Below are 27885 nucleotides of genomic sequence, written 5' to 3' on the forward strand. Positions count from 1 at the left end.
TATTACATCACAACATTGTTTATTATGTGAATTTTTTTTTACAATACAAACAAAAAAATACAGAAATGCAATATATGAATACAGCTAAATGCAGAATGGTGACTTTTTTTCTTTTCAAGAGGCCATGATTCCCATCTCTAGTAAAATAAAGAGACTGCACATAGGTAGAAATAGGTTGGTCGTTAGCTTCACAATTTTGCCTAGAAATGATCTATAAATGCATTTTCCCCCCTGCTACTTACCATAAAGTGTAAAAAGGGAATTAAAGGAAAGTTTCCTTGTTGGTTCCTACCATATGAAAGATGCTATATTCTATTTTAGCAGGGCCAATATATGGAAAATACCTAAATTAAATGTTATTACAAAAATGAAGCAGTAATGAGATTCTGGCTAAAGAGGGCACTAAATGAGAATAATATATATTTAAAGAATCCAAAACAAACAAACAAAAAAAGGTTGTTATAAAAAAGCTCTAGGTGCATTGTAAGCATATAGGTTTTTTTTTTCCATGTGTATTTTTAAACAATGGAAGTGTCAAAAAATAGGGTCAACTGTGTTAGACTAAATTACATTATTGTATATGCTGCATTGAATGGAACCTTTGTATTATAATTATCATAAAGAAGCATAGCTTGCATCATATTATGGCAATTTATCCTCAATGAAAACCTTCCAGAGTCCTTTTATTTTGGAATATCTTGTAAACAATCAAACCACCAGAACATGATTGTACAACAGTAAAATGTTTTCTTGCATTAAATTGAAGACATCTGTTTAATAAAAAAAGAAAAGAAAATATAGGAAAGGTACTTAGAGCTGTTAGTTTCTAAGTACACAACACCCTAGACAATTCAAGGCATCTTAATCTCCATCAAGAACAAAAAAAAATAATAATTTTTGTCATGCTGTTAAATCCATCATTAAGGATAAAACTGGTGCAAATTGGTCAAACGGATCCAACAAACACTGATGTCCAAGCTGGCATATTGGCAACTAATACGTAACTGGTGGTCAATAGAGGGTTTAAAAGATCTTCCCTTTCTTCTTGTTCTTTTCCAAGGTCCTAAATGATTAAAGGAAAATAATCAAAATGAGTGATCACTTCATAAATATTATAGACAACACATGGTAGTAATAGCTAACCCAACTACAACTGTGTTGGATTTTCAAACACTACTTTTACATTTAAAAATTAGAAGATTTAGAAGTGAACAATAAGGACAATGCTAGTCTATATTATTTTCTTGGACAGTCAAATATTCCAGGACAAATAGTAAAAAATATGGCAAAAACCCATTTTTAATACATAAGAACAACTTTTCCTAAATGAAATAGTGCAAATCAAAAATGATCAACGGACATCAACTAAGATATCCTTTTCTCCTATTGCCATTTGCTTTTACTGAACTGCTTTGCTTTTACAGATATATTTTCCTCTTCCTTGGGAAGAAAGTGAATAGGATAGTGTTATAGAACAAATGTCTAATCTTTAATATGTTTAGCAGTAAGGCTAAACTGTAAAACCTTTACAGGGGTACAACTTTTCAGTTTTAAGTGGGACGAATTAGAAAAAGAAGAAAACCAAAGTACAAATATTATTGATTTCTGTATAAATCAAGAGCAAGTAATGATTAGCTATATTAGGAATTAAATATCTAAAATTTTACCTTAATGAAATAATTCAACGCATTAAAAACATATAAAAGACCTTTGTAGCAGTGTTCTCTATGCTTGCCAAAAGTTAAACACAACCATTATGTCCAACAATTGGCAGAAAGAGGTAAGCAACTGATTATGGTGAGTCAACTGAAGAGAATGTTATGAAGCTATTAAATTATAATTATGAAGATTGTTAAGTCATGGAAAATGTTTACAGTGAAAAAAATACTATTATAGTAGATAGATTGCATCCATATATAAAATATTCATCGAGGAAAATGATTTGTGCTCAGGAATGTGTGTTAATGGGTGATGTCTTTTAAAATGTTATTTTAGTGTTTTTTAAATAAATAGGAAAATAATTCTTTAAAATATTAATACATACATTTCTTGGGAATTTGATATTAGTTACCTTGAAGAGTTCTGCTGTTCTAAGATACGTTGCTGGGCTTCCCAGTTTGCTTTCTCATCTTCAAACTGACGACGTTTTTCCTCTAATTCTTTGTGCTGTGCTTCCAAATTCTTTTTCATTTGCTCATGGCGCCGTTGGAGCTAAATCATAACACAATATATAAAATAAAACTGAGAAATCAGGAGCAGAAGTACATTCCACCCAGGCATCCTAATGTTAACAGCGTGAGCACTGAATTCTTAGTTATAAATTCAGAATACTACCTGGAAAGCACCATCTCTTCCTGTAGGACTTACCACCCAAAAGGCCAGTGACCCAAGAGAATAATCTCGGGTAATAGGGAAAAAAAGAGTGCAATAAGCTACAGTCGTGTAGCACTTTATAATGGGCACACTCTATCTTACCTCATTTTTCCTTACTCATCACCCATTATCATACATGTAGGAAGTTGGGAAGGGAAGACACCACTGCTCCCACTATTACAGATGAGCAAACAGTTGCAGAGTTTAAGTCACTTGTCCAAGATCATTAGCTAGAAAGTGGCAGAACCAGGATTTGAATCTATCTCCTAATTCCAAATTCAGAAAGCTGAGATAAGCGGAAAGAAAGCAGATAGGTAAGGACCTAAGAGTTGTAAGATCACAGTAAGGTCCACTGATTCTTAAAAAGCAGTGGCTCTCAAATGTCAGTCTTCATACAAATCACCTGAATGCTTGGCAAAAATACAGAATCCAGGACCTTAACCCAGACATACTGAATTAGAATCTCTGAGTGTTAGGTCTAGAAATCCACATTTTCAACAAGCTCCAGTGATTCTAAAGCAACTGGTTCCTCCTATGTTGAGAATTAGTGATGTAAAGAATGCTGGCTTAGAGGTGGAAACACTCATGCAAAGTAACTGCAGAAACAAAGAGCTCATCTAATGTTTTATCAGATAATTTCATCTAGGCACTAGTCAGTCAATTTCTGAGGAAAACAATCACAGCAAAAAATAAAAAAAGGAAAAAGAAAAAGAACCCTCCCCCTCAAAAAAAAAAAAAAACAGATAAAATCTAACTACACTGAATAACTAAGAGCTGTTAAAAATCTTCAGATGTCCAGGAATTATGTTCTATTAAAGATTATATTACATCACTGAGTTAGCATCTTGAATTTGGATTATAATATAATTTTGTATAAAATGTGTTTTCCTAATTTGTAAACCCACAAAAAGTGACTTCACATTCATTCCTGTTTCAAATATTTCATGCCGTTACTACAAAACAACACCATCCAAGATATATTTAAGCAAACATGAGTCAAATTTGAGGTAACATCTTCCTGATGATAGCAACAAGTTACTAAGAAGATATCAGAAAATAGGAACTGGGAATACCTTTAGTTATTAAAAAAAACGCAAAGGAATCATATACACACAATTCAGAACAGTTACCTCTGAGAAGGAAAGAGAGGGAGACAAAAACGGAGAGGTACATAGGGGCCTCAAATAAACTGACGATGTCTTATTTTTAAAGCTGGGCAGTAGGTCACAGGGTTCCTCATTCTTTACCTGAACATTTCTGTCACTTACATGTATCTTTTGTGTTAACTGCATGTAGAGTTAAAAGTATAGGTTACAATCCTCACTTCCTAGAAGCCCTTGGGGTTAGATGTGTTTCACAATTCAGAATTTTTTCAGATTTTGGAAAGGCAATACTACTTAGAAAAGTCTATATATTATTACATTTACAAAACAACCGGTAGTTGTATGATAGTGCCAAATAATCAAACACATTAGTATTTCTGGCAGTGAAATAGTTTCTTCCACTGTTCTCAGACATCAAGTCAACTACTTACTCTATAGATTTCTATGTTAGTGGCTTTTTTCCCCTCATCTTTTTTTTTCTTGTCACTTACTGAAGGATATGTCTTCAAGATCTTTTTAATTAACAGAAATTAAATATATGCCTCAGCATCTACAGGGATTCCAGGGTAGCTGATCAGCTTACTGACTGCTTTGTCACTATCCTACCTGATTTTTTTTAACAGTGGGAATTTCTTTGACACAATATTACAAATAAGGCCCAACTCATTTACAAAAAAAAAACACACTCCTTCAATTTCTCCTCTTTGCTTGTAATTTATTCTGGCATGTCCTTAGTTTACCTTTCTTTCTTCTTCATTCATATGCAAATAAATCTGGCCTTCTATTATTATTCTAACACTAGTTTTAATTCTTACATCCACCCAAAACTCTGATCTGTACTTTTCTTATATTGACTGTATGGAATGGCTTATAATTTCATTTCTTATAACTTGCCTATTATAGCTAACAATTCATTGTAAGTATCTTATGTCTTCCTAACAAGTATACTTGTATCCAACACATATTAAAACATATACTATCTTATTATAAACATAATGTTTGCTTTTACATCTCCATTTTATTATATTAGTGTATTATATTAAATTTTAAAAATATCTATAGAAAGGTTTTATTATGAATTTTATTAAAGATATTATTTTAAAAAGGAATATCGTGTCTATAAAAGGCAGAAATATTAGGTTGATTACCTCAGCTTCAGAGTCCTTCAGTTTTTGAACTTTTTCTTTGACCTTCATCTCAAACACCTGCTCCATCTCCATCTCCATCTTCTTCATCTTAGCTACATGCTCCCTTCTTTCTTCTTCCATTTGTGCGAGAGGGCTCCTGTTATGAACGTTAATGATAATCATTAAACATCTTAAAAAAAAAGTATAATATGAAACTCTGAAACAGTGATGAAAACAGAGATGCTGGATGCCATTACTAAATTCTTTGCCCTCTGGTTTTTGAAAATATGTTTCAAAATAATTTTTCAATTATTCTGATACCACATTAAATGACACGGAACACAGACTTGAAGTTTTATGCATAAACATGTTATAAACTCTTTAGAAACTTTTAAAATTTATAAATATTTGTAATCTAGAACGTCTTCCCATGAAGTTTCGTATCTAAACTTGAAAATTTCTGTAAATACAAAAACAGACCTACCAAAGGTGACTATTAGTGGGATGCTTCTCTAAATCTAACGCATATCAAATCAAAGATAACACATAAAATAAACTGTAGAAGGAAACTGGAAAGGGAACATTCCCTAAATACATTTACAGAATGGAAACGAGAAGAAAATTACTTAATTTTGTACTTCAAACAAAATTTTATGTGAAAAGTTACTGAGTTATTGAAGTTAACATATGTAAAATATTTTTAGTTCTGCAATTTTCCAAGTGTTATAATCTATTCTTTTAGACAACTACTGACATCACAATCACACAATTAATTAACAATAATTCAAACCTATTTTGGTTAACCAAATTGATACGCTGGAAAAAACTATCAGGCGATACTTAGAACACTCCTCATTTAGGCAAGCAGAGTATTTCTAGTTCACTGTGATGTCAATGCTCTTGAAAAATTCATTCCACCTAACTCAAATATTTCAGTCTTGATTTTCAAAGATGGTCCGTGATAACACATACATAGATGTGAGAGAGAGAGAGAGAGAGAGAGAAAGAGAGGGAGAGGGAGGGAGGGGGGGAGAGAGAGAGAGAGAGAGAGAGAGAGAGAGAGAGAGAGAGAGAGAGAGAATATGAATCAGAAGAAAATAAATATCCTGACATTTCTGAAATGCCAGAAAATAGATACAAGCATAAATAAAAGTAGTTCACTCCACTAACATTAAAGTCCACAGGCTCAAATCTATGCACAATTTTGTCCAAAATTTTCATGGTGAAAAGTATTACAAATGAGCTTTATGTTAAGGCTAATATATTTATAGACACAAGAGAATGCCAAAGTATCAGTAACCTACTACTGCCCCAGGGAGGAAAGAAAAGTGGGCTCTGCGGCTTTAAGGATCTCTGAAAACTATTCAATATACTTGAACAACTTAAAAGACGCAGGCCCTTTTTCTGACTTGGTTGATAAAATGTGTTTATTTTACCTCCACAAAAACAGGCCTTGACCATTTAATTGTACATTTTAAATTGGTGAATTTTATCTCAATAAAGCAGTAAGTTAAATCAGGGCTTAAAAACAAAATGAGGCGTTGTATTTCACCCATAACTTCAAAGCTAGTCACTTTAATCCTGATTTGACACACTCTGATTATGGTGACGTCTCTCCTAACAAGGCTGAATATTTCTAACTATTACAGCACTCTTCTTCCCTACCAAGCAGGAGGACAAGAGAGTAAGATGGAAAATATTAAACAAGCAACAGGACAGAACACTGGCTACTGATTTTTCTTAGCAAAAAAGGAACGACAATGATGTGAGACTATTGTGATCAAGATTCTTCATTTTTGCAATTAATCTAAGTTAGAATAAAATGTTATTTAACTAAAGGATATTCCTTCACCAAAAGAAAACTTAACAAACCTACAGTATGTTTTAACAATTAAACAATTAATCAGAAGTTCTGAAAATGAAACTAAACCAAACATTAATTTAGAAGAACAACCTACATTAGAAAAGTGAGGTCAACTGAAAATAAATTTTTAAGTGTAAATATCATTATTTCATTAAAAGCCAAAAAGGCCCTACATATTAATACACTTTTCAACATTATGGCAGGTGTTTTTAATATAGGGGCCTCAGATCTCTTGGGCAGTGTCAATGAATGCCCTGAAAGGACATACCAAATGTGCGTGTGTGTGTGTGTGTGTGTGTGTGTGTGTGTGTGTGTGTGTGGTGTGTGTTCATGTAGTATTTTTCCGGTGAGAGGGTTCAAAGTGTTTGCCTGATTTCTATAAAACGCACTTCTACCAGCCCCCAAAACACTGTAAAGCTCTAGAGGGGAAAAAAAAAAACCCTCTAATAATGATTTTTGAATTGGCAGTCTTAAGTAACTGAATATACATGTTTAAACAATTCAGATTATCCAACAATATTGTTGGGATTTGAAAATATATTAAATAAATACATTGTAACTATATTAAATAAATTATAAATGAAAACTAGAGCTTAAAAATAAATTAGAATTTAGGTAGAACTGTGATTTTACAGTTAAATACATAATCCTTATATAACCTATATTATTATGTTACTATATAACGTATAAAACCTATCTATAAAATGCTCATTTAATTTCACCCTTGAGGGGAAGAAGGCAATTCATTTGAATGTAAAGAATTCATAGTATAATCTGCACATGAAAAGGTTAACTACCTTATCAAGAGTAAACACGGTGATCTAGATTATTATTTAAATAACTCTTGGGGGAAAGTAGAAGCCTATAGAGGAACATGCTATGATGTTCTGAAATTTGCTTTTAAATTCAAAATTTAAATATTGAAAATTTTTACATACTAAAATTGCTTATGTCTTTGGAAAAACAAATTAACCACTTACATGCCTTCAACTGTGTCATATCTAAAAGAACAAAAAATACAGAGACTTAGCACACTCAAAGTAAACCATACTAAAAGCAGCAATTAAAGGCAAATTCACAGATTTCACAATAAAGATATGTGCCCCAAAACAAAAGTTTACGGCAAAATTTGTTAAAGTTAGTTAATTTCTTTTCCAAAATTCCGTCAGCAATCCCTACACCAAATCATTATGAAAATAAATATGTTGTAAAGTTATCGTCTGACAGCCTGCTCAAATTTCTAAAGCTATTTAAATATGTGTACTTTCAGAGAAATTTGCAATATTTCACATTAAGTTTTTCAGCCTTGTAAAAATACTTTACTCCTGACTAAATGAAGTGATATTCCAGTATTATAAGAAAATGCTCACACATATCTAAAATGAATTTTTTGAAGCCTCTCACCAGTCAAAACAATCTTTCAAATCGAATTTTTAAATAAATTAGCACCCACTTTTGGTCATCTTTATTAAAGTGACATTTAGAAAACACAAAATTTTATTTATAATGTGGAAAATACAGGGAAAAGGATCACTTTTTGTTGTCATATTTTTTTCTTTCAAATGAAACTTTTTTTATTAGATGTCTGGAAAAACCACTTAAATTATATCATTGCCTGCTTGCTTTTTAATGGAAACTCTTCTTCATGCATATAGCTATGCTAAACTTATAAACTTACACTTGTCAGAAAAATTTAAAGCAACTCAAAGAAATGAAAAGACCTGGTAACAGATTTTCTTTAAGAAGACTGCAACATAACCTGAATATCACATTAAGTCTCCAAAGATATAACTTAGTTCCTTCTAGGGATCTCTTTAAGAGGCTATAGTTCCTAAAAGCCACCAGGTGACTTACTCTTTCCATGTAACCAATAATAAATCACAGCAAGGATCACACTTAAGGCTGTCTTAGTAAGGTTCTATTGTGGTTGTGTTACATGACCCACATTTTGAGTGCAATGGAAAGACAACCACATTTCATATAAATTATGTGTGGTCTTTGCTGAAGAATACATTAAGCAAGTACATTTACATACTTTTGCTTCAGTGGTTCATAGGTCACTATGTATACAGACATGTAGCAATTTTCATACAAAATTTTCCAAAGGAATTTCATTTAAGTAAAGGACTTCAAAGAGCAACAAAAATTTCCAAACATTCTGGAAAACAATAGTTACCAACATTTTATTTTACAAAGTGAGAGTGTTAAAATTTAAAACCAAATATAAATATAACAATACTATCATCATATTTTCATGAAAGGACATATGAACAAAGAGTAAAAGATATAACTGAATAAATTTATTTCTTGAAAAACTTTGGAAAATTTCAGATCAATGAAACTGTGTCATATACCAAGCGTTCTGAGGATTAGCCTTCGGAAACCTGTATTTTCAGTCATTTCTAAGAATTTAGTTATCTACAAAGTTTTCCCAAGACTACAGATGAAGGTTATAGAAAACAGTAATAAATTAACCTTTGGGAAAGAGGCAATAGTGTGTACACCAACTTAGAGCAAGATATTAACTGTCATAACAGGTGTCAATGATAGAAAACTATTCAGAGAGTCACCAATCAAATGTGATTTTAAGTTCAGGCATACCTCAGAGATATTGCAGGTTTGATTCTAGGCTACCTCAATAAAGGGAAGTAAATACAGAAATAAACTGAGTCACATAGATTTTTTGGCTTCCTAGTGTATGTAAAAGTTATGTTTACACTATACTGTAGTCTATTAGATGTGCAATAGTATTATGTCTAAAAAATGTATATATCAATCAAAAAATACTTTATCACTAAAAATTGGGAACCATCATTTGAGCCTTCAGTAAGTCATAGCAGGAATAAAGATCACTGATTACATATCAACATAACAAATAATAATAAAAAAGTGTGAAACATTCCAAGAATCACCAAGATGTAGCAGAGAGACATGAAGGAAGCAAATGCTGGTGGAAAAACGGCATAGACAGACTAGCTTAACGCAGGGCTGCCACAAACCTTCAATTTGTAAAACTCCCTTATTGGGGATCACTTTCTTTTAAGACATCTACAATCTGGATATGGTTAATTCTTCTCCCCATTCCTTTACAACCCCTTGTTGAATCCTTTTTAATTCAGAAGTTGACCTCACTTTCTGTTACTTCTAACACCCTCCAACCTCCAGACAGAGGTGGGCAAGATTCATTCTTCCTGAGGTAAACAGATGACTTGGTATCTTCTTTGCCCAACACAGGTAATAGCTGAACAAAGAATAGTGCTCACTATTCCAGACTCCAGACTTGAAACAAATCAGCATTTGATGAGACAAGCTCAGTGATTTTTAAGATTTTAACCATATAATCTAAATCTTGTTTTTTTCCCCTAGCTTTATTAACATATAATTGACATACAATATTGTCTAAGTTTAAGATATACAATGTGATGTCTAAATCTTGTTTTAAGTTCTAAGACCACTATGACAGAAAGGCACGTTTTCAATCATATAAACCAGTTATTTTTATTTTTAACCCATAGTTTAGTACACTCTACAGTCTGTCCAAACTGTCTCCAGAAATTATATATAAGATAGACTAATCTATTACTCAATACTTAACATTAAAAAATTAACTTATAATCTAAAATCAAGTGTGATTATTTAGCACTTTTCAGAGTGTACACTGCCAGACAAAAGTTAATGTAATTATAAATTTTAAATAGATGTATATACATATGTATATGTATATATATTGTATAAGAGCAATGAAAAACAGGTCCATCAGCAATCAGCAGATGAATAAATGACCTTATCATCAATTTTATTTCTTCTTCTTATTTTTAAATGGAAGTACTGGGGATTCTACCACTGAGCTATACTCTCCCCTAGCCTATTTCTTTTTCAAATTGCCTGCAGATGCTGTTTAGAGACCATAGGCAATTAAGAAAGTGATAAAATGACATTTTTTTTTTAAAGGGCCAAAGTTCAGCGGTCTTCAAAATGAAGTCTCTATTTATATGAAGAGAGTTACTTTAGCTTGTGCAGTTTTAAGAAAATCAATTTCCAGATCCTCAATTTCCATACAAAGTTTTGCCTCAAGTGATCTGCCTGAAAATTTCCAAGTTACAAACAACCCACCTATCACATTACAGAAAAAAAGACCTACTCCCTCGTACCCATCCCTTATCTAAAGTTTGAAAACCTCCAGGTGACAAAACAGGAGTCTCTTTCAGTGATAAATCAAAGTACTGTAACAAAAACTTAAAGAGTGTATCTCCCAGTATCGAACATGTTTCTATTAAGGGCATGATGTGGTGTTAGCTGGTAGAAACATGGTACCTGGATCCATGTCATAACACTCCGGGTTCAGATATATAATAGAGGGAGATGGCTGGAGAATTGGCAATTTTTGTTTAATGACTCTACCTTTCCCACTCAAGATCCTTGAAACCTCAATCTCTCCCTGTCACCATTATCAAAGGATACATTACCATGGAGGGAAGAGTACCATGAAAGTAATACAAATAGAACATCAGAAGAAGCCTAAACTCACATTTGTCATTTTTTCTAAATATTTAATATTAGTCATTAATATTTAAATATTAGTCATTCTTTTTAGTTGTCCGTGGATGGGTCCTAAGCTATAAAGAAAAACACCTTACATCAGTTAAAGTACCGTAAATTGCTGGTACTGATTTTTTTTTTTTTTCAAAAATTCAACTGAAATGTTTTCTGAAATTGCTAATATTTTCAAGACAGTATTAGATATAACCAAAGTGTAAGACTTCCAACTGACTTCTTTCAGATTCAGTATGTGTCATTCAATAAAGTAGTAAAACTCTAATTTAACAAATCATATATCAGTATCTGTTCCAATTACAGCCATTCCCCAGTTGGTACAATCTTTAAAAATATTTATTTTTCTATTTACTTAAAATAAAATACTAACTCCTGGAGCAATATGACTTTTAGCAGTACAAATTTTATTATTATTTTCACAGGCAAAGTTTAGACATGATTAATCTCATTAAGAAATACATTTCCAATAGAATTCTACTTTTTATGTTTTCACTTGGGTTATAGTTTAACTCAAGTAATCCACACTAGAATTCTGTATATGCAGAAGCATTTTTAACAACACTAAAAGGTTTACTATTTTTCTCTGAATTACTTACCTTCATCCAACTGCAAAAATATCCCAATGGCACTATTTTAAAAGACTTATATTTGAATTATGGAAAAAAATTTATTTCTAACACATGAATAAACGTTTAAAAGAAAAAAATCAAACTGATAGTACATTTTCCTTTAACATATTATAAAATTACCAGTGGCTTTAATTGTGTATGTTTTTCTTTCAAACAGTTAAAAAATTCATAAGCTAGTGAAATGCTTAAAATGGATTCAAATTTTGTGAACAATATTTACTTAGACAGATCCTTATATTTTTGTGCTAAAGTTGTCTAATAAAAATTTTGCTAAAAAGAAATTAAAAATTCTTGCCTTTTTCTCATGCACTGAATCTTGCCTCAAATAAAATATTGTCTTTTAAATATAAAAAACCAAATCAATTTTTAAAACAGCAGTAGTAAATTCCCATAAGTCAGTGTTCTGCAAAACATGCGTTACTAATCACCTATATCAAAACCATTTAGGCGCTCATTAAAACCACAAACCTTTAGACTCATCCCACATTTACTGAATCAGAATCTCTTGCTAATGATTGAGCCTAGAAATTTACCTTTTTAAGAATTACTCTCAGGAGATCTCTGAAACCAGAAAATCTAGAGATTGTTCAATAAAGTTCCTCAAATAAGCATGCTAACAGCTCTATAAGAAGAAACTCAAAGTTAAGAAAGAGATTGGGGCTATGATCCAAACATCATTAGGAAAATATGGAAGAAAATAAACATAGAGTTAGGTCTACGATCAGTTTTAAAAGAGAACTGTTTAGGACTTTGCCAATAATTGTTAATGCTTTCGGTGCTTCCTTACTGAATTAGGGCCACTGTGGAGACATAACTGAAAAAGAAAAAAGGAATGATTTTCTTTTCCATTATAAGGAATGTTGACCACTGTAAAACACAGTATTACTACTTTGAGAACTTGCCTTTGTCATTATTTATTATACAGATGATCTTTCAAGATTATCCTCTAACAGTGGGTTAACACCTGGCTAAAAATGTACATACATTGCAAAAAATTGTCTTCATAATACTTATGATCTTCAACAGCCCCAAATAAAGGAAAAACAGGGCACATACACGGTTACCAAGTCTGTAACAGCTAACTCACCAGCCTCCTCACACATCTCTTTTCCCTGCACCACCATAAGACCACCACAGCTTGAGGATATGAGCTTGGCTGGGTGAAGCTGTATATTCAGTAGTCACTCACACCACTAATAACCAACAGGAGAAATCCAAACTCCAGCTAATCTACTCCCTGAAAATGTACAACAGGAATAGAGGAGGTAACCAAGACTACATTAATCTAACTACTCCTTTTGTTTGGTCCTGTCCCTTATTTCTATATAACCAGTTAGTAAACACTTGCTTATCAAAATGGTTTATTTTAAAAAGACATAATAAAAGGTAGAAGCTCTATGTTTAGTCTCTTTAAAGAGACTATGGGACGTTTATCTCAAGAGTAAAGTGAGTTAAGGGTTACTTGGTAGTAACTGTTCTCTTCCTTTAAAAAAAATTTTGCTAAAGGAGCTGTTTGATTTCTAATTGGGGATCTGCTAAATGTGTGGTATATAGATTATTAAGATGATGGCAAATGACCAGAAGAGAATGCATGGCTCTTTCACCTAAGGAACAAGGTAATAAAACTACACTTCCTCCAACAAACAAAAGCTTAACAGTATAAATGTCTGCTGTTGTGCATAAAGAACAGTATCCCAATTTTCTATTCAGTAGCCAAGAGGAATCTGATGAAAACGAAACAATACAATTATTCACTACATAAATAATACCTCTTCTGGAGGAAACGATGTATACTTACTTCGTAAGCTGCCCTTTATTCTTGTTATTATCAACTCCATTATAAGTCACAGCTGCCAGTTTTCTGCTCCTGTAGTTCTCATAGTGCACATTATTAGTGACATCTTTCAAGTCCTGCATGTGTGTTCTGTCATAAATAAATAACACATCAAGAGTTTGCAACTATTACAAAAGCTTTGGTGTAAATTTAAAATTTCACCAAAACAAAAATTTCAGACTTAAAACAAGCAGAAGACTGTTCTTAAGGATGATGGCATTCATCTGTCTTCATTCACACTCAAGGCAGAGCAAGATACAATGTGGTAACTTGACACCAAAGGAAATTTAGGTTCCAAATGAAAGCACAGGAGCCATAAAGCCCCTCAAGCAATTACTAAAGAATGACATTTCTACAAGAGTATTTACCTTTATGGTATATGTTTTTACTCAAGTAGGGAAAGTAGATTAGCTCCTACTGAAGTTCATAAAACCTAAAAGAAATTGCTTTTCTTTTAGCAATATCATTAATATTTGAGTTTTTACTCATGTAATGCAAGGGGATACTTCATATCACATATCAAGTTGGATTTAAACTGGGAGATTTTAATATTGAGTAATCTTCTGTTTATTCAAATTGTCCAGTAAATGTGGTATTTTGGCTAAATGAATGTCTGCTCATTGCACTTCTATCATATACAAAATCAATACACAGGAAATAACTATACAATGTATGCGACAATTTCATCATCCCTTAAAGATTCAAGATGCTAAGAGACTCCCTGAGCTGCTCTGTGGTATTCTTTACCAATGTGGTGTTCTGGATATATATGGTGTGGCAGGACTCTGTTATCACTTCATTTTCTCTTTTCTCATCATCCATTCCTGCACTTGCCATCTCTCACTTTTCATCTCTACCACCTTACCAAAACTCCCTTCTGGGAGACAAACATAAAAGTGTTACTCTGTTTTTATTTCTGATACCCAGAAAACTTACTATTACTTTTGCCTTTGTGAATACAATGTGATGTTCAATTACTCTGGTTCATCTCCTACTATCAGACATTTCCATTCAGTTCTCTGATGGTTTATTCCTCCTATTTCTGAGTCTGGGTTTTCCACAAGATTCATCTCCCTTTATACTCTGTCCCTTGATGAATAATATCCTCTCTATGGCCATTAGAGTTACACCTAAAGCTCCATCCCTCTCTACTTCAGTCAAGTCAGGCAGTTCCTTACTCGTAGCATATCTAATAGTTGGGACAGAACAGCTCAGGTTAACCTATCACTGACTCTCAAACTTCTAAGTTCTACTGCTTTAGGAACTCGTCTCAGTCTTGACAATTTTCTCTTTGGCTGTCACTCAGTTTTTTGGTACCAGTGTATGTTACAGGAGACACAATATAACCTCTTCAACTAATTGTAAACACCCCATTTTACAAGAAACATGCCATCACCTTTTGTACTCTTGCCACAGATAGCACATAACAGGCCCTTAAAAATTGATTTGAAGCTAAGATATGATAAACACTGTTGACTTTCTTGAATAAATTACTGTTATCAATTTCTCTAAGTAGAGAATAATCAAAACAAACTGCCAATATAAAACAATCTTTTTGTAATTTTAAATATATATTATCTCATCATTGTATCACTGAAAAATCATTAATGGATCAGAGGTAAAGTACTTAGTAGCCGAAATATAAGATGTGGAAAAAAATAACTAGTTGTTAAGCTATTTTTGTTAATGTCTTCTTACATTTTAGATAATGAAAGATTCTTCCCTTTCACTAAAATCCCACCTGGTTCTGGTTTTTTCCCAGATATAAAAGTCTGTGTTTCCACTTAATTAAACATGCTTTACTTTATAAGTTTCAACCCATTACTCCACTCTTAATTAGATAATTAGTAATATAGTTTTCTCCACAGTTTTGGGAGTTTATCCATCTTTTCCACTCCCATTGTTGACAAGACAGCACTCTCTTCTCTCCTTCTGTATTCCTTCCCTACTTGATTTCTGCACTGTCCGTTGCTACATCCTGAAACTATTTTTTACCAAGTTTTCCTTCTCTCCACTCCTTGGTTTGTCTGCCACAGCCAGTTCTCTTAATCAGTAAAATGACACTGCTTTGAACTTGAGTCTCTACTAGGAGCAACCTCTATTCTTAACTTAAATCTACATGATTTCAATTACTTGGAATTGACATCTGGAATACTGGTATTGATATTTCCTTCAAGTGTCCACTGACTGCCTTTATCTTAAAGACAATATTTAATAAGACATTAAATATACATCTTTCTCACCTTTACTCCAAAGTTAAAAGGAAAGGCAATAAGGTAAAATATTCCTAAAGTTATCATTTTCAATGAATAATACTTTTCAAGAATGTTTTACATATTTCACTGCAAAATCTATAAATGAAAAATTGTGTTAAGAAGCAAAGTGAACATCTAGCATAAGTGAACATTTATGCCTTAGGAAAGAAAAACAAGTGTGTTACAGCACATTTAACAAATGAATGAATTTTTTATTAAGCAAAATTGCTTAACCATCTACCTCAAGGAGTTGAAGCCAATATCTCCATCGTACTCATTGTTAAAAGTGTTACATAGGATTTTTTCTGGTCAAGATAGCAATTTGTAGTAGGACCACAAGCTTGTCCCTCCTTATGACTACAACTGACTGTTAAACAACCATCAAAAAAAAAAAAAAAAAAAAAAAAAGACTGGACCCTAACATAAAAGATCTTCTTCAACTGGAAACATAAAGAGGGAACCACAGTGGGATGCTAGAAAGGGTGTGCGTGCGATATAATCAGGTCCCAAAACCCCTGGGTGGGCAACATAGAAGCTGAAGAATAATTAAGTCACAGAGGCCCCCACAGAAGTGAGAGTTCTGAGCCCCATATCAGGCTCCCTAGCTCAGGGTTTCGACGTTAGGAGGAGACCCCAGAACATCTGGTTTTGAAGGCCAACAGAGCTAAACCCCAGGAGCCCGACAGGACTGGCGGAAACAGAGACTTCACTCTCTTGGGAAGTGCACACAGAATCTCGCTCATGCTGGGTCCAAGGGCAGAGGCAGTGATTTCATAGGAACCTGGGCCAGACCCACCTGCTGGTTTTGGAAGGTCTCCAGGGGAGATAGGGGGCAGCTGTGGCTCACCCTGGGGACATAAAAGCTGGTGGTGGACATTCGGAGAGTATTCATCTACATGAGCTTTCCTGGAGGCTGACATTTTGCCTGGGTCATTAGCACTAAGACCTAGCCCCTGTAGGCTTAAGTGTTGGGATGCCTCAGGCCAAACAACATACTGGGTGGGAATACAGCCCCACCCATCAGCAGACTTCCTGAGCCACAAATGCCTCTACACACTGCCCTATCCACCAGAGGTCCAGAACCAAGCTCCACTGAGCAGTGAGCAGGAACCTGACTCCTCCAGCCAGGAAACCCACATAAGCCTCTAGTCCAGCCTCATCCACCAGGAGGCAGATACCAGAAATAAGAAAATAACAATCCCAAAGCTTGTGGAAGGAATCCACAAAAGCAGGCCAGACTCTACTCTGGGACCGGCTGGATCCTGGCCCTTGGGTGACAAGAGAGGAGTGTACTTCTGGGACGCACAGGACATCTCCCACAGAGGGCCACTTCTCCAAGGTTGAGAAACATAACTAACCTACCTAAAAATACAAGTAGAAAGACAGACAATATGAGGAGGCAGAGGAATATCTTCCATGCCAAGCAAGGCACAAGATAAAATTCCAGAAGAAGAAGTAAGTGATAAAGAGATAGGCAATCTAGCCTGAGAAAGAGGTTGGATGGTGAAGATGTTCAGAGAACTCAGGAGTATAGATGCACAGGGGGAAGTTTTTAGCAAAGAGTTAGAAAATATATGGAATACTGAAACAGAGTTGAAGAATACAATTACTGAAATGAATAATATACCACAAGGAACCAGGAATAGACCAAATGAGGCAGAAAAATGGATTAGTGAGCCAGAAGATAGATTAGTGGAAATCACTACCACAGAAGAGAAAAAAGAAAATAGAATGAAAAGAAATGAGGATAGTTTAAGAGAACTCTGGGACAACATGAAGCACACTAATTTTTGCCTTACAAGGGCCTCAGAAAGTGAAGAGAGAGAGAAAGGACCTGAGAAAATATTTGAAGAGATAATAATTGAAAACCTCCCTAACTTGGGAATGGAAACTGTCACCCAAGTTCAGGAAGCACAGAGAGTTCCACACAGGATCAACCCAAAGAGGAACACACAGAGGCATATAGTAATCAAATTGACAAAAATTAAGGATAAGGAGAAAATATTAAAATCAGCAAGAGAAAACCAACAAATAACATACAAGGGAACTCCCATTAAGGTTATCAGCTAGTTTTTCAGTGGAAACTCTATAGGCCAGAAGGGAGTGGCATGATATATTTAAATTGATGAAAGGGAAAAACTTACCACCAAGAATACTTTAGCTAGCAAGGCTCTCATTCAGATTTGATGGAGAAATCAAAAGTTTCACACATAAACAAAAGCTAAAAGAATTCAGCACCACCAAACCAGCTTTACAACAAATGTTAAAGGAACTTCTCTAGTCATCAAACCACAAGAAAAGAGATACATGCACCCCAATGTTCACAGCAGCACTACTGACAATAGACAAGACATGGAAGCAACCTAAATGTCCACTGACAGATGATTGGATGAAGAAGTTGTGGTATATACATACACTGGAATACTACTCAGTCATTAAAGAAGAATAAAATAATGCCATTTGCAGCAACATGGATGGATCTGGGAGATCATCATAATAAGTAAACCAGAAAGAGAATGAAAAACACCATTATGATATCACTTATATGTTTGTGGTGGGAAGAACACAAATGAATTTATTTACAAAACAGAGATAGACTCACAGACACAGAAAACAAACGTATGGTTCTGGGGGTGAGAGGGAAGAGGGTAGGGAGGGAGTTCTGAGATTTATAGACACTAACTACTATATATAAAATAGATAAGCAACAAGAACTACTGTATAGCACAGGGAACTATATTCAATATCTTGTAGTAACTTCTAATGAGAAAGAATATGAAAAGGAATGTATATATACATATAAGTGAATCACTCTGCTGTACACCAGAAACTAACACATTGTAAATCCACTATATTTCAGTTAAATACTTTTTAAAAAACAAACAAAAAACGTTAAATAGGACCAGTCTCAATCTCACAAATAAACATTTAATGACTATATTTATCTATTTATCCTAATCCATCATAAGGCATCTATTTCCATGAATCCTTTCCTATCTGATCCACTCCATAACATACCACTTACTCTGAAGTTAATACATCTAAGTAGCCTCATCACAGTGCATACCTACTTATATATTACATAATTTTGGATTTTTAAAAAATATTTTTATACATGTATGATTGTCTTGTTGCTCTCCTGGACTAAATCTTCCTGCAAGAATGGTCCATTTACTTGTAATGCTTCTATACTAGTGAGTCCCACTCAGTAGATGCCAGGCTTCGTTTGCACTTTCCAATGTTCAAATTCTAGCTTGTGACGCAGTAACTAGCCTTCCTTTCAACAGTGTTTTAGGCATACAGATAATTATTGATTGCATATTTTTAAAACACATAAAACAAAGTCATAGAATATCACTGTGTCAAGCACTCGGCAAGTAGCATAGAAGATTTAAAATTGAGGAAATGAATAAAATCAGAGGGAATGCACTGGCAATTAATATTTGTGAAACATTCCTTACATATATAATGTCATAAGAGATTATTAGTTCTTCTGAAGTCACATCTTAAAAATGTAGAGAAAGGAAAGAGATCGTAATAGAATCTGAAGTGTTGTATTCTCAAAACCAAGACCGATGATTATTATCCTTTCACGTGCATTTACTTTTCTTTCACTGTGTGAGGCTTGGTAACCCCAATGGCTGAATCAACCCTGTCATCTACTTTCTATCAAAACATTTGGTCATGAGCTCCTTTGAGAAAAACCAATTACATGGCAATCTCTTTGATTTCAAATTCTACTTCATCTCTTGTATTTCTTGAGGTAGCAAGACTCACTTAAATTTGCCCCCTCACTTTTAAGAATGATCCTGTGTTGTTCCATGACTTCCAATTATCAATATGCTTGTTATTACTTCTACTTAGCTAAAAAGATTCCTGTGTATTGGGAAAGTAGACAGGAGTATGAAAAGGAATAGACATCAACTTAAGACAACCACACAGAACTGGAGGTTGAAGAGACCAGTACGTAGCGAGGGTCTGGAAAAGCAAGCAAGATGCAAGATAAGTAACAAAAGGGTATGAAATGGCATGAGGAAGGAATTTATGAGTAATGTTTTCCCACCTGGGCGGAAGACTGGTTTTGTTCACATGGTTCGAGTAACAAAAATGCTCCATTTACCAGTTACTAGGCTGGGAACTTTTAAATATTCAAAGTTCAGCTTTTGACCCAAAACTCAGCCTTCCTTTCCAGTTTTCACATTAAAGAAGAGCAAAAGCCTTTTCCTTCCCACTTTCCATAACTCCTTCAGTGTTAAACCTCAACACAAGGTATAATGATAAATGACTTTCCTATATATCCCTAGCCACAAAGCCTATTTTGTATTTTTGCTCACAACTTTACCACCTTAGCAAAATAATCCAAGTTGTCTCTATGCAGTGGTCACTTTACTGCTAGAATGAAGATACTAATTTAAATTAGCTAAATTTATAGAAGGCAAAAAAATAAATCTGTCTCACTCTAATCTTATTTAGAGAAAGAAAAAATTTATTATTTTCATAACTGCTTACACTTACCTTATCAACATATTTCTTAGAATTGTAAAATCACAATGTTCACCATTTTCAACTATAAAAAAAAAAAGACCACATATATTATTTCCACTAAATCCAGTCCCTTTAAAGATAATTGGGTATAACAATAATGAGAGAATATGAAAAATAGTTTAGATCAATTTTTCATTAGGATTTAACATTACAGCATAGTTTAGTGTTGGGGGCGGGAGGGGGCAGGGAACACTTTAGAAAAACCTCCTTAAGGTAACCAAAATGAAATGATGAGCCAAGAATATTGAGGTTCTTTATTTTTAAAAATGTATCACTAACAGTTATACTATTTGAGCCAAGGGTGGAGGGGTACCTAAAACTATAGATACAAAGCAATTTCTTCCATGCATATTTCTAGAGCTGTACAAGTTTTAAAGCCTCAGCTCAGCAACTAAAGGTTACATGGGGATGACAGAGAGTTGGAAATGAGTATAGTGTCACTGGTGGGGAAAGTCACTGATAAGAGCGGTAGCTTGGAAAATATCCTAAAAATTACATAATTTTTCAAAGCAATACCAACAAATAGAACAATTATGACTCAATCTTGGTTCCAAGTTACTACAACACAGAAGATTAAATACTAGGTTAAACTAGTGTAATAAACAAATTTGGGGAAACATCTGTGGTTTGATGTTATAACTAAGATTTTATTGTTGTTTAAAACTCCTTAAAAAAATTAGTAGAGAATCTATTAATAATGAAATTTTTTACTCTAAAGATATGATGCCAAAAAAGGTGACTTTTGTCCTGAAAAGAGGAAACTATTTATTCTGTAAGTCAACTGTTTAAAAACACTGTTTTAATTGGGTTTCTGACAGTCGTTCTCAATCATTTGTGACGTCCTGGAACTATCTGAGACTCAGATAAAAATGATAGGCCTTTTTTCCAAAATTGTTTTCAATTTCAGAAGGTTATTAGATACTTTGGAAGCAATCTTTGAGCCCCAGTAAAGAGCCCATTCATTATAAGTGTTTTTTCAAACACGAAAACAGGAATAGACCTAATGGTAGGGCAGAGGTGGGAGGGCGGGTATGGACAAGTGACTTCTAAAGTTCTAAAACGTTAGGATTTAACACATATTTGCCTGGCTTAGTAGACACAAGGTCTGATTAATCTGAATGTACTTATGAGGAAATAAGACTCAACGAAACTGAATTCACAACTATCTTTGAAAATCTAGACTATATCAATGTAGTATGCATATTATACTACTTACTATGAATACAAATTTTTTTAAATCACATTTGTGAGATCTTACAGAAAGCCATTCACTGAAGAAAACCTTACCTTCAGCAACACCCCAAGGATACTGCCTTCCTCTGACCCTTTTGCCATTAACTTCAATGATAGTATTACTACCTACCACAGCAAGAGGTAAACGGTCCTATAAAACAAAGTGTTCTTGTTCAAATACATATAAATATGTATAAAACAAAATGTTCTTATTCAAATACATCTCTGTATTTTATTATTATGTATACCTCTCAAATTCAAGAATAAAGGAGTTACATTACTCAACATACAAGAAAAAAAATTACCCTGATAGTTTCTGCATTTACTTTCATAGGCCATTCAATTACTATTTGGTAAACTGTTATTTACATGGAATTATGTAAACAACATAAACAATTAATAAAATTATGTTTTCACTGAAAATATTCTTAAATATTAAGGCATATACCAATCAAATTATTTGTTACAAAATCATTCCAAAAAGAAGCTGTCCCATACTGGAAAATTTTTCAAGGGTAAAAAACATATTGGCAGTTAGAGGGAAAAAATGAGACTTTTACTAGCCTTCGTACCTGATCACAAACCAACCCTAACAGCCCTGGAAGCAGAGAATATTACGCATGCTAAACTCTACCTCTGGAACTCTAGATCTGGGGGACTGCATTTGTATTCATCCAGACTAACTCAGAGTAGTGTTTCAAATTCTTGTAGCTCCCAGAAATATATAAGGATATACAAAACATACAACTTTTATTTTTATAAAACCTCAGAAATTTTTCATTAATCAGGTCCAAATATTTTATTATTCCAAGATAGTTATCTGCTTACATAGTGCCATTAATCAATACATCATTTTAAGGTCCAGTGTACTTAGGAAACCACTATAAATTAAAAATACAGAAAATTATGTTGGTATGGATTTTTGGTTGATCCTTATAAAAGGACAAAAGAAAACATATTTTTGGCTCTTAAAACAAAGATTAAGCATAACAGTGCTTAATAACAAATCCTCTCCCTTCTCATTATCCCCCTTTTTTCTCTCATTACCTGTTTTTTAAGTGGGAAAATTATAAAACATGAAATCAGTTAATCGAAAACCACATGGAGACCAGAATTATTTTATCTCTCTATTCCATAAAATGCTTTATTATACATAACAGCTAATCGACAAGGTTAATCACAAAGTTGAATTCAACACTGAATAATCTCCCTATTTATTCTGTGAGTCAACTATTTAAAAACACTGACATTTTTGGTCTTTCCAGCAGATATTACAGTGTTATTAAGGCCCTAAAACATTTTAGTATATATATGAGAATGAACTTACCTTTATCTTTTTAACAAGCTTATTTTCTTCTTCATCATCTGTCTCTGGAAATTCATATATTTTAATTTTATGTTCTTGGATTTCTTTCATTATCTAAAATGAAAGAGGAAGTTAGCAAAAGCACCACACATAATTTCAATACATTAGCTTTATTTTTATTATACCCTTCTTAAATTCCTAAGTCCTTAGCTCCAGATCCTTTACTGTTTTTCAATAATGCAAAACTGTAATCTAAAACCAAAGTACAATGCTGGTCTTTTTTGTTTTTAACTGTAAAGTTGACAAATAAATACCATTCTCAAAATACAATTATTTCAGAAGTGTTAAAGTCATTTGGTTGTAACACCAAAAGAGTTCTAAAAATGATGTAAGATTCTAGAAAGGACTTTCTCTAGTTGATTTCTATTATAATGGCTTTAGGTCATTTATTTACAATGACTGAGATACTTTTTCTAGATAAACTCTCACCAACTATTTTATTCAGCTGAATCAACAGAGCTTAAACTCACCTAAAATTTTCAGTAGAATTTAGCAAAGGTAAGTAAATCTAAGTATAGCATTGGCTCCAGAAGAAAAATGTGCACACTGATCAGAAAATATCCTTGCATGTACATGTGCATATACACAAATTAAAGAGCAACAGATACAAGATCAGGCAAGCACACAGGGAGAAAACATGCCCTGGAAATTAAGAAGGTAATAATAATAAATTAAGGAGTTAATAATAATAATTAATAAGGAGAATTATTTTTTAAGAATTATTTATTTTAAGAATTTTTTTCTGCATAAAAAAAGACAGGAAAAAAGACAGCTTATTAATAACATCAGAAATGACTTCATTTAAATTAAACTCTCATGTGGGGAGGATACAGCTTAAGCAGTAGAGCGCTTGCTTAGCATTCACAAGGTCCTGGGTTCAATCCCCAGTACCACCCGCCCCCAAATAAATAAATAAACCTAATTAAATTAAATTATCTTGTCCAAAATCACTCCAAATTCTAAACAGAATACAGACATCCAAATAATGTTGATTACATACCCTAATCAAACTCATAACAAACTGATGGCTATACTTGTATGATATACCTGTAAGTAGCTCACTGACTGTACTGGTATTTTCAACGTTACATTCACTTCAAGGGTCCCCAGCAGCAGTAAAAGGTCCCTAAACAAAATGTGCTATGTGGTTACTAAACCAGACAGAAGTAAAATTGTCACTGAGAAAAATGGGACCACATGTCTTTTACAACAGGGTTATGTGTCTATATGGGAAAAAACATAAGAATAAATGATGAAGTGTCAAATATATGACTAGAATTAAAAAAGAACAATAGCTAGCTAGCTCAAGAGCAGAGGTTCTTAGTCAGAGGCTGTATATTAAATTGGCTTGAGTAAGCATCTTCAAAATAACAAAAACTAAAGCCCCATCTTAATCTACAGAACCAATTGATAGAGAAATGCTCCAATAACTTATTGTGAGAAAGTTCTCTAGATGACTCCTGGGGGATAAACACCCCTGGTTAAAAATCTTTTTTTTAAGCATAAAAAAAAAAAACTTGTACAACCACTACAATGTGACTGATCTGGAAGTAGAGATCATTGCTTATTCATCTTTTTTATCTCTTAGTTCATATTCTCAGTACAATTCCAAATCAAGAGACATACAAATGGGGGCAGGGGTGGGGCAGGTAATAGCTAAGTGGTAGAGCACATGCTTAGCATGTACGAGGTCCTGGGTTCTATCCCCAGTACCTCAATTAAAAGAAAAAAAGATACATACAAATCAAGATACAAGAGGAGAAATGTATTATACGATTAGTATTTGAACTTAGAAACAGCACATTACAAAATAAAAAAGGGAGTAAGTGTAAAATAAAAAGAGAAATATGTACTCCTGATAGAAATAACAAATACAGTAAAAATGATGTGCTTTACAAAGGATAAGGGCACTATGACTCTGAGGAGAAACCTAAAGCAGAAGATTATTTTCAAGAGTTATTTTTAACATAGTATAAACAACCATATTGTAAAGTAGCAAGAGAAATACACTGTAACGCATTATACTGAAAATACAAAAATCTACAAATTACATGAATGATATTAGAAACTCAACAGTTCAAGCTCATTCTGCTTACCTGTTTTTTAAACTGTTGGCACTCCTCCGGTGTGAGTGTGTCTGCTTTGGCAATAAGTGGAATGATATTCACTTTTTCATGCAAACGCTTCATAAACTCAATATCCAATGGTTTAAGTCTGAAATACACAACACTTAATATGACTGGATTGATCAATTTGGGAGAATAGATTCTTCACATTCCCAATGCTAAATTAAATACATGGGAACTACTTTACTTACTCATCAGAAACACTCTCTGAAGATGTATTGGGCCAGCAACAGTTAGGAAGAACAGGACTTCAAGAAGCATTGGAGTGGCTAAGAAGGCTTTGACTCCTGCCCTTGAACACCCTGGTCATAGGGTTTTGGCCCTAAAGAAGAATTAGAAAAACCAGAAAGGCTCCTAATAGACTTTCCTACAATAGTCTCTATTCTTCTTACTCAAAATTTGGAAAATCTTTGTTTTTAAATGAAAAATGGTAGTTCTTTTCAACTTCTTGCTACCAACTATATTTCTCAGAGAAGGGGCTCATAAGAGAATCTTCTTCATTATCCTTTTTACCTGTTACACTCTGGCTGCTGCCTCCACTTTGTCACTATACTTTCAAGAAGGTCACCAAATACTTGCATGCTGCTAATATAATTGGTAGCAGCTAATTCATAAATACTGAGGAGTTAACTATTATTTTTTAATTTGCCCATCATGTAGCATTTGACATTATTCTCTCACACGAGCTGTTCACTTCAGGTATATTTCAGGATCCTTTTTGTAAGCTAGTCTCTTAAGAGGTATGTTCCTCAGAATTCTCTAGGAGGTCCTCTTCTCTTCTCACTGCACTCTGTATGCTTATCATTAACTACAGTGACTTCTATTATCCTCTATGGATCAATGACTCCCAAGTCTTTATACCCAGGCCAGGTCTCCCTCTTTCGTTCCAGGCTTGTATTCATCCAGTGCAAATACTACTTGGACATTCCATTTTGGAACTTCAAAACCGAATGCTCATATGAACCCCCAAATTTCCCATCCCTTTCTGCATTTTCTATCTCAGTGAAAGGTACTACAATCCACCTACTTGCTCAAGGCTGAAACCCAGGATTCCTCCTGCCTCTAATTTTCAATTCCAAAGATTAACCAAGACCTGCTGAAAATAAATATATTTATACATTTATCTTCATTTCCATGACTTTGGTCCAGGGCCCCAAGACTTTTGGTACAGATAATTACAAGAATGTATCTGGTTTCCCTCCAAACCACGCACACTGCAGTCAGAATGGTCTTTCTAAAATCCAAATATGATCAAGTCATTCTCTTATTGAAAATCTTACTAAAGGCCAGATTCCTTACCTAATGTGGCCCACAAGTCCTGTGAAGACATAGCCTCTCCATCTGTCCTCATCTCTTAGCATCCTTTAGCACTTTTGCCACATCCTACATCTAACTTGCCAGCCTTTTTGAACTCACAGTTCCTTGAAAGCACTGTACTTTGACCTCTGGTCATAGCCTGCTGCCTCTCCCAGGAACACGCACCATTCCCATCCCCTTTCTACTTGGCTTGCCTAATTCCTATTCGTCCTTTAGAACCCAGCTTACAATTTTCATTTCCTCTGAATCCTTCTCTACCCTAAGACTAGGTGTCTTTCTAAGAGATCATAATACTTAGTTTGCCATATAGTAACTGCCTACTTGTGTATTTGTTTTTCCCATCTTCTCACTAGAAGATATTTAAGAGCAAGGGCTTTGTCTCATTCATTCATCTGTATCTCCAATACCGAGTACAATGTCAACACTTGAGAAGATGCCCAAGTATCTGTTGACTAAAAAAGTAAGCTGCTGTGATTTTCCTTCCATCTCTGAATAACTTTAAATAAAAACCAAAGATATTCGTCACATCTATAGTACAATGTAGACTAAAAATTAATATTCTACAAAAATTAGTGAAGATAACAGAATATTTTGCATAGAAATGTGGTATTCCTTAACTTTTATAAAACACGATGAAAATCGGAATAATTTCATTCTAATTTCATTATAAATTTTACAGACTAACACTTTAAAATAAAGAGAAAGCCCTTGTTAGGGTTCTCTTAGAGTACTACAGTTTAATACATACAGTATTGAGGGTACTGGGGGCGCAGAGACTAATGAGGTATTCCTTTCTAGTAACAAATAACACCATACCTCTTTATGGTAGTGATGCTGACTGGCAGAAAGAAAGGCTAAGGAGTGGGGGAGGCAGGTATGGAGAAATAAGATAGCTACCTCCTATTCTAATTCTCATCATCTTAAATCCTTCAGATTTTGATACTGGCATTCAGACAACAGGAAACACTATAGAAAAGAGAGTGTGGCTGGAATAACACTATACTTATCTGTAAATAGCACCCTTACCTCATTAGTGCTAACTGAAAAAAACCTATTCATTTTTGAAAAAAATTAAAGTTTTGCTGGTTTTCATCAATCATTACATATAACACTAAATATAAAAGCTACGACCCTGTCAATCAATCTCAGATTTGTAAATTTTTAGGGTTCACTTTCCAGATTATACTCATGACAAATTTAAATTACTATCACTACCACCTCATTAAATTGGTGACAGAAAAGAATTTAGTTAATCTAAGAGTTTAATCTTAAGAGCATTTAACATAAAATATTAAAATCAAACTTAAAAATAAAAAATTTGAAGAATATTTATTATATTATTTCAACTTTTAAGGAGAAAGACACTTGAAAATAACAATGACAAGGAAATTGGAAAAGCAAACTTCTCAAATATAAAACCAAATACTTGCATGAAGAAGATGTAAATCAGTTAAAAAAAATTAAACTTTAGATATAGCTTTATAAAAGCCCTGATAAAAAACCTTTTGCCTTTTTAAATTAGAATACAAATTTCAGAAGCTTACAAAATATCAACAGTA

The 27885-nt window shown here is 33.6% G+C and overlaps 1 protein-coding gene across 4 annotated transcripts in view; it reads right to left on the reverse strand.

Annotated features, from left to right (window-relative positions):
• Positions 1-2: 2 nt before the first annotated feature.
• SEPTIN7 (septin 7) overlaps positions 3-27885 on the reverse strand; it is a 97926-nt gene continuing 70043 nt past the window's right edge. For 2 of the 4 annotated variants that reach the window (XM_032483720.1, XM_032483721.1), the window contains exons 7-15: positions 24980-25097; positions 22845-22937; positions 21572-21668; positions 20255-20306; positions 13449-13574; positions 7448-7468; positions 4625-4760; positions 2072-2211; positions 3-1063 (exon numbers count right to left, since the gene is read on the reverse strand). In XM_032483720.1, coding sequence (XP_032339611.1) covers positions 1024-1063; positions 2072-2211; positions 4625-4760; positions 7448-7468; positions 13449-13574; positions 20255-20306; positions 21572-21668; positions 22845-22937; positions 24980-25097 — 823 coding nt within the window. In that variant the 3' untranslated portion in view covers positions 3-1023. The remainder of the gene's footprint in view (positions 1064-2071; positions 2212-4624; positions 4761-7447; positions 7469-13448; positions 13575-20254; positions 20307-21571; positions 21669-22844; positions 22938-24979; positions 25098-27885) is intronic. The other 2 variants (XM_032483722.1, XM_032483723.1) reach the window with 1 other exon arrangement.

This window comes from Camelus ferus, chromosome 7 (assembly GCF_009834535.1).
Source record: "Camelus ferus isolate YT-003-E chromosome 7, BCGSAC_Cfer_1.0, whole genome shotgun sequence".
NCBI classification, from domain to species: Eukaryota; Metazoa; Chordata; class Mammalia; order Artiodactyla; family Camelidae; genus Camelus; species Camelus ferus.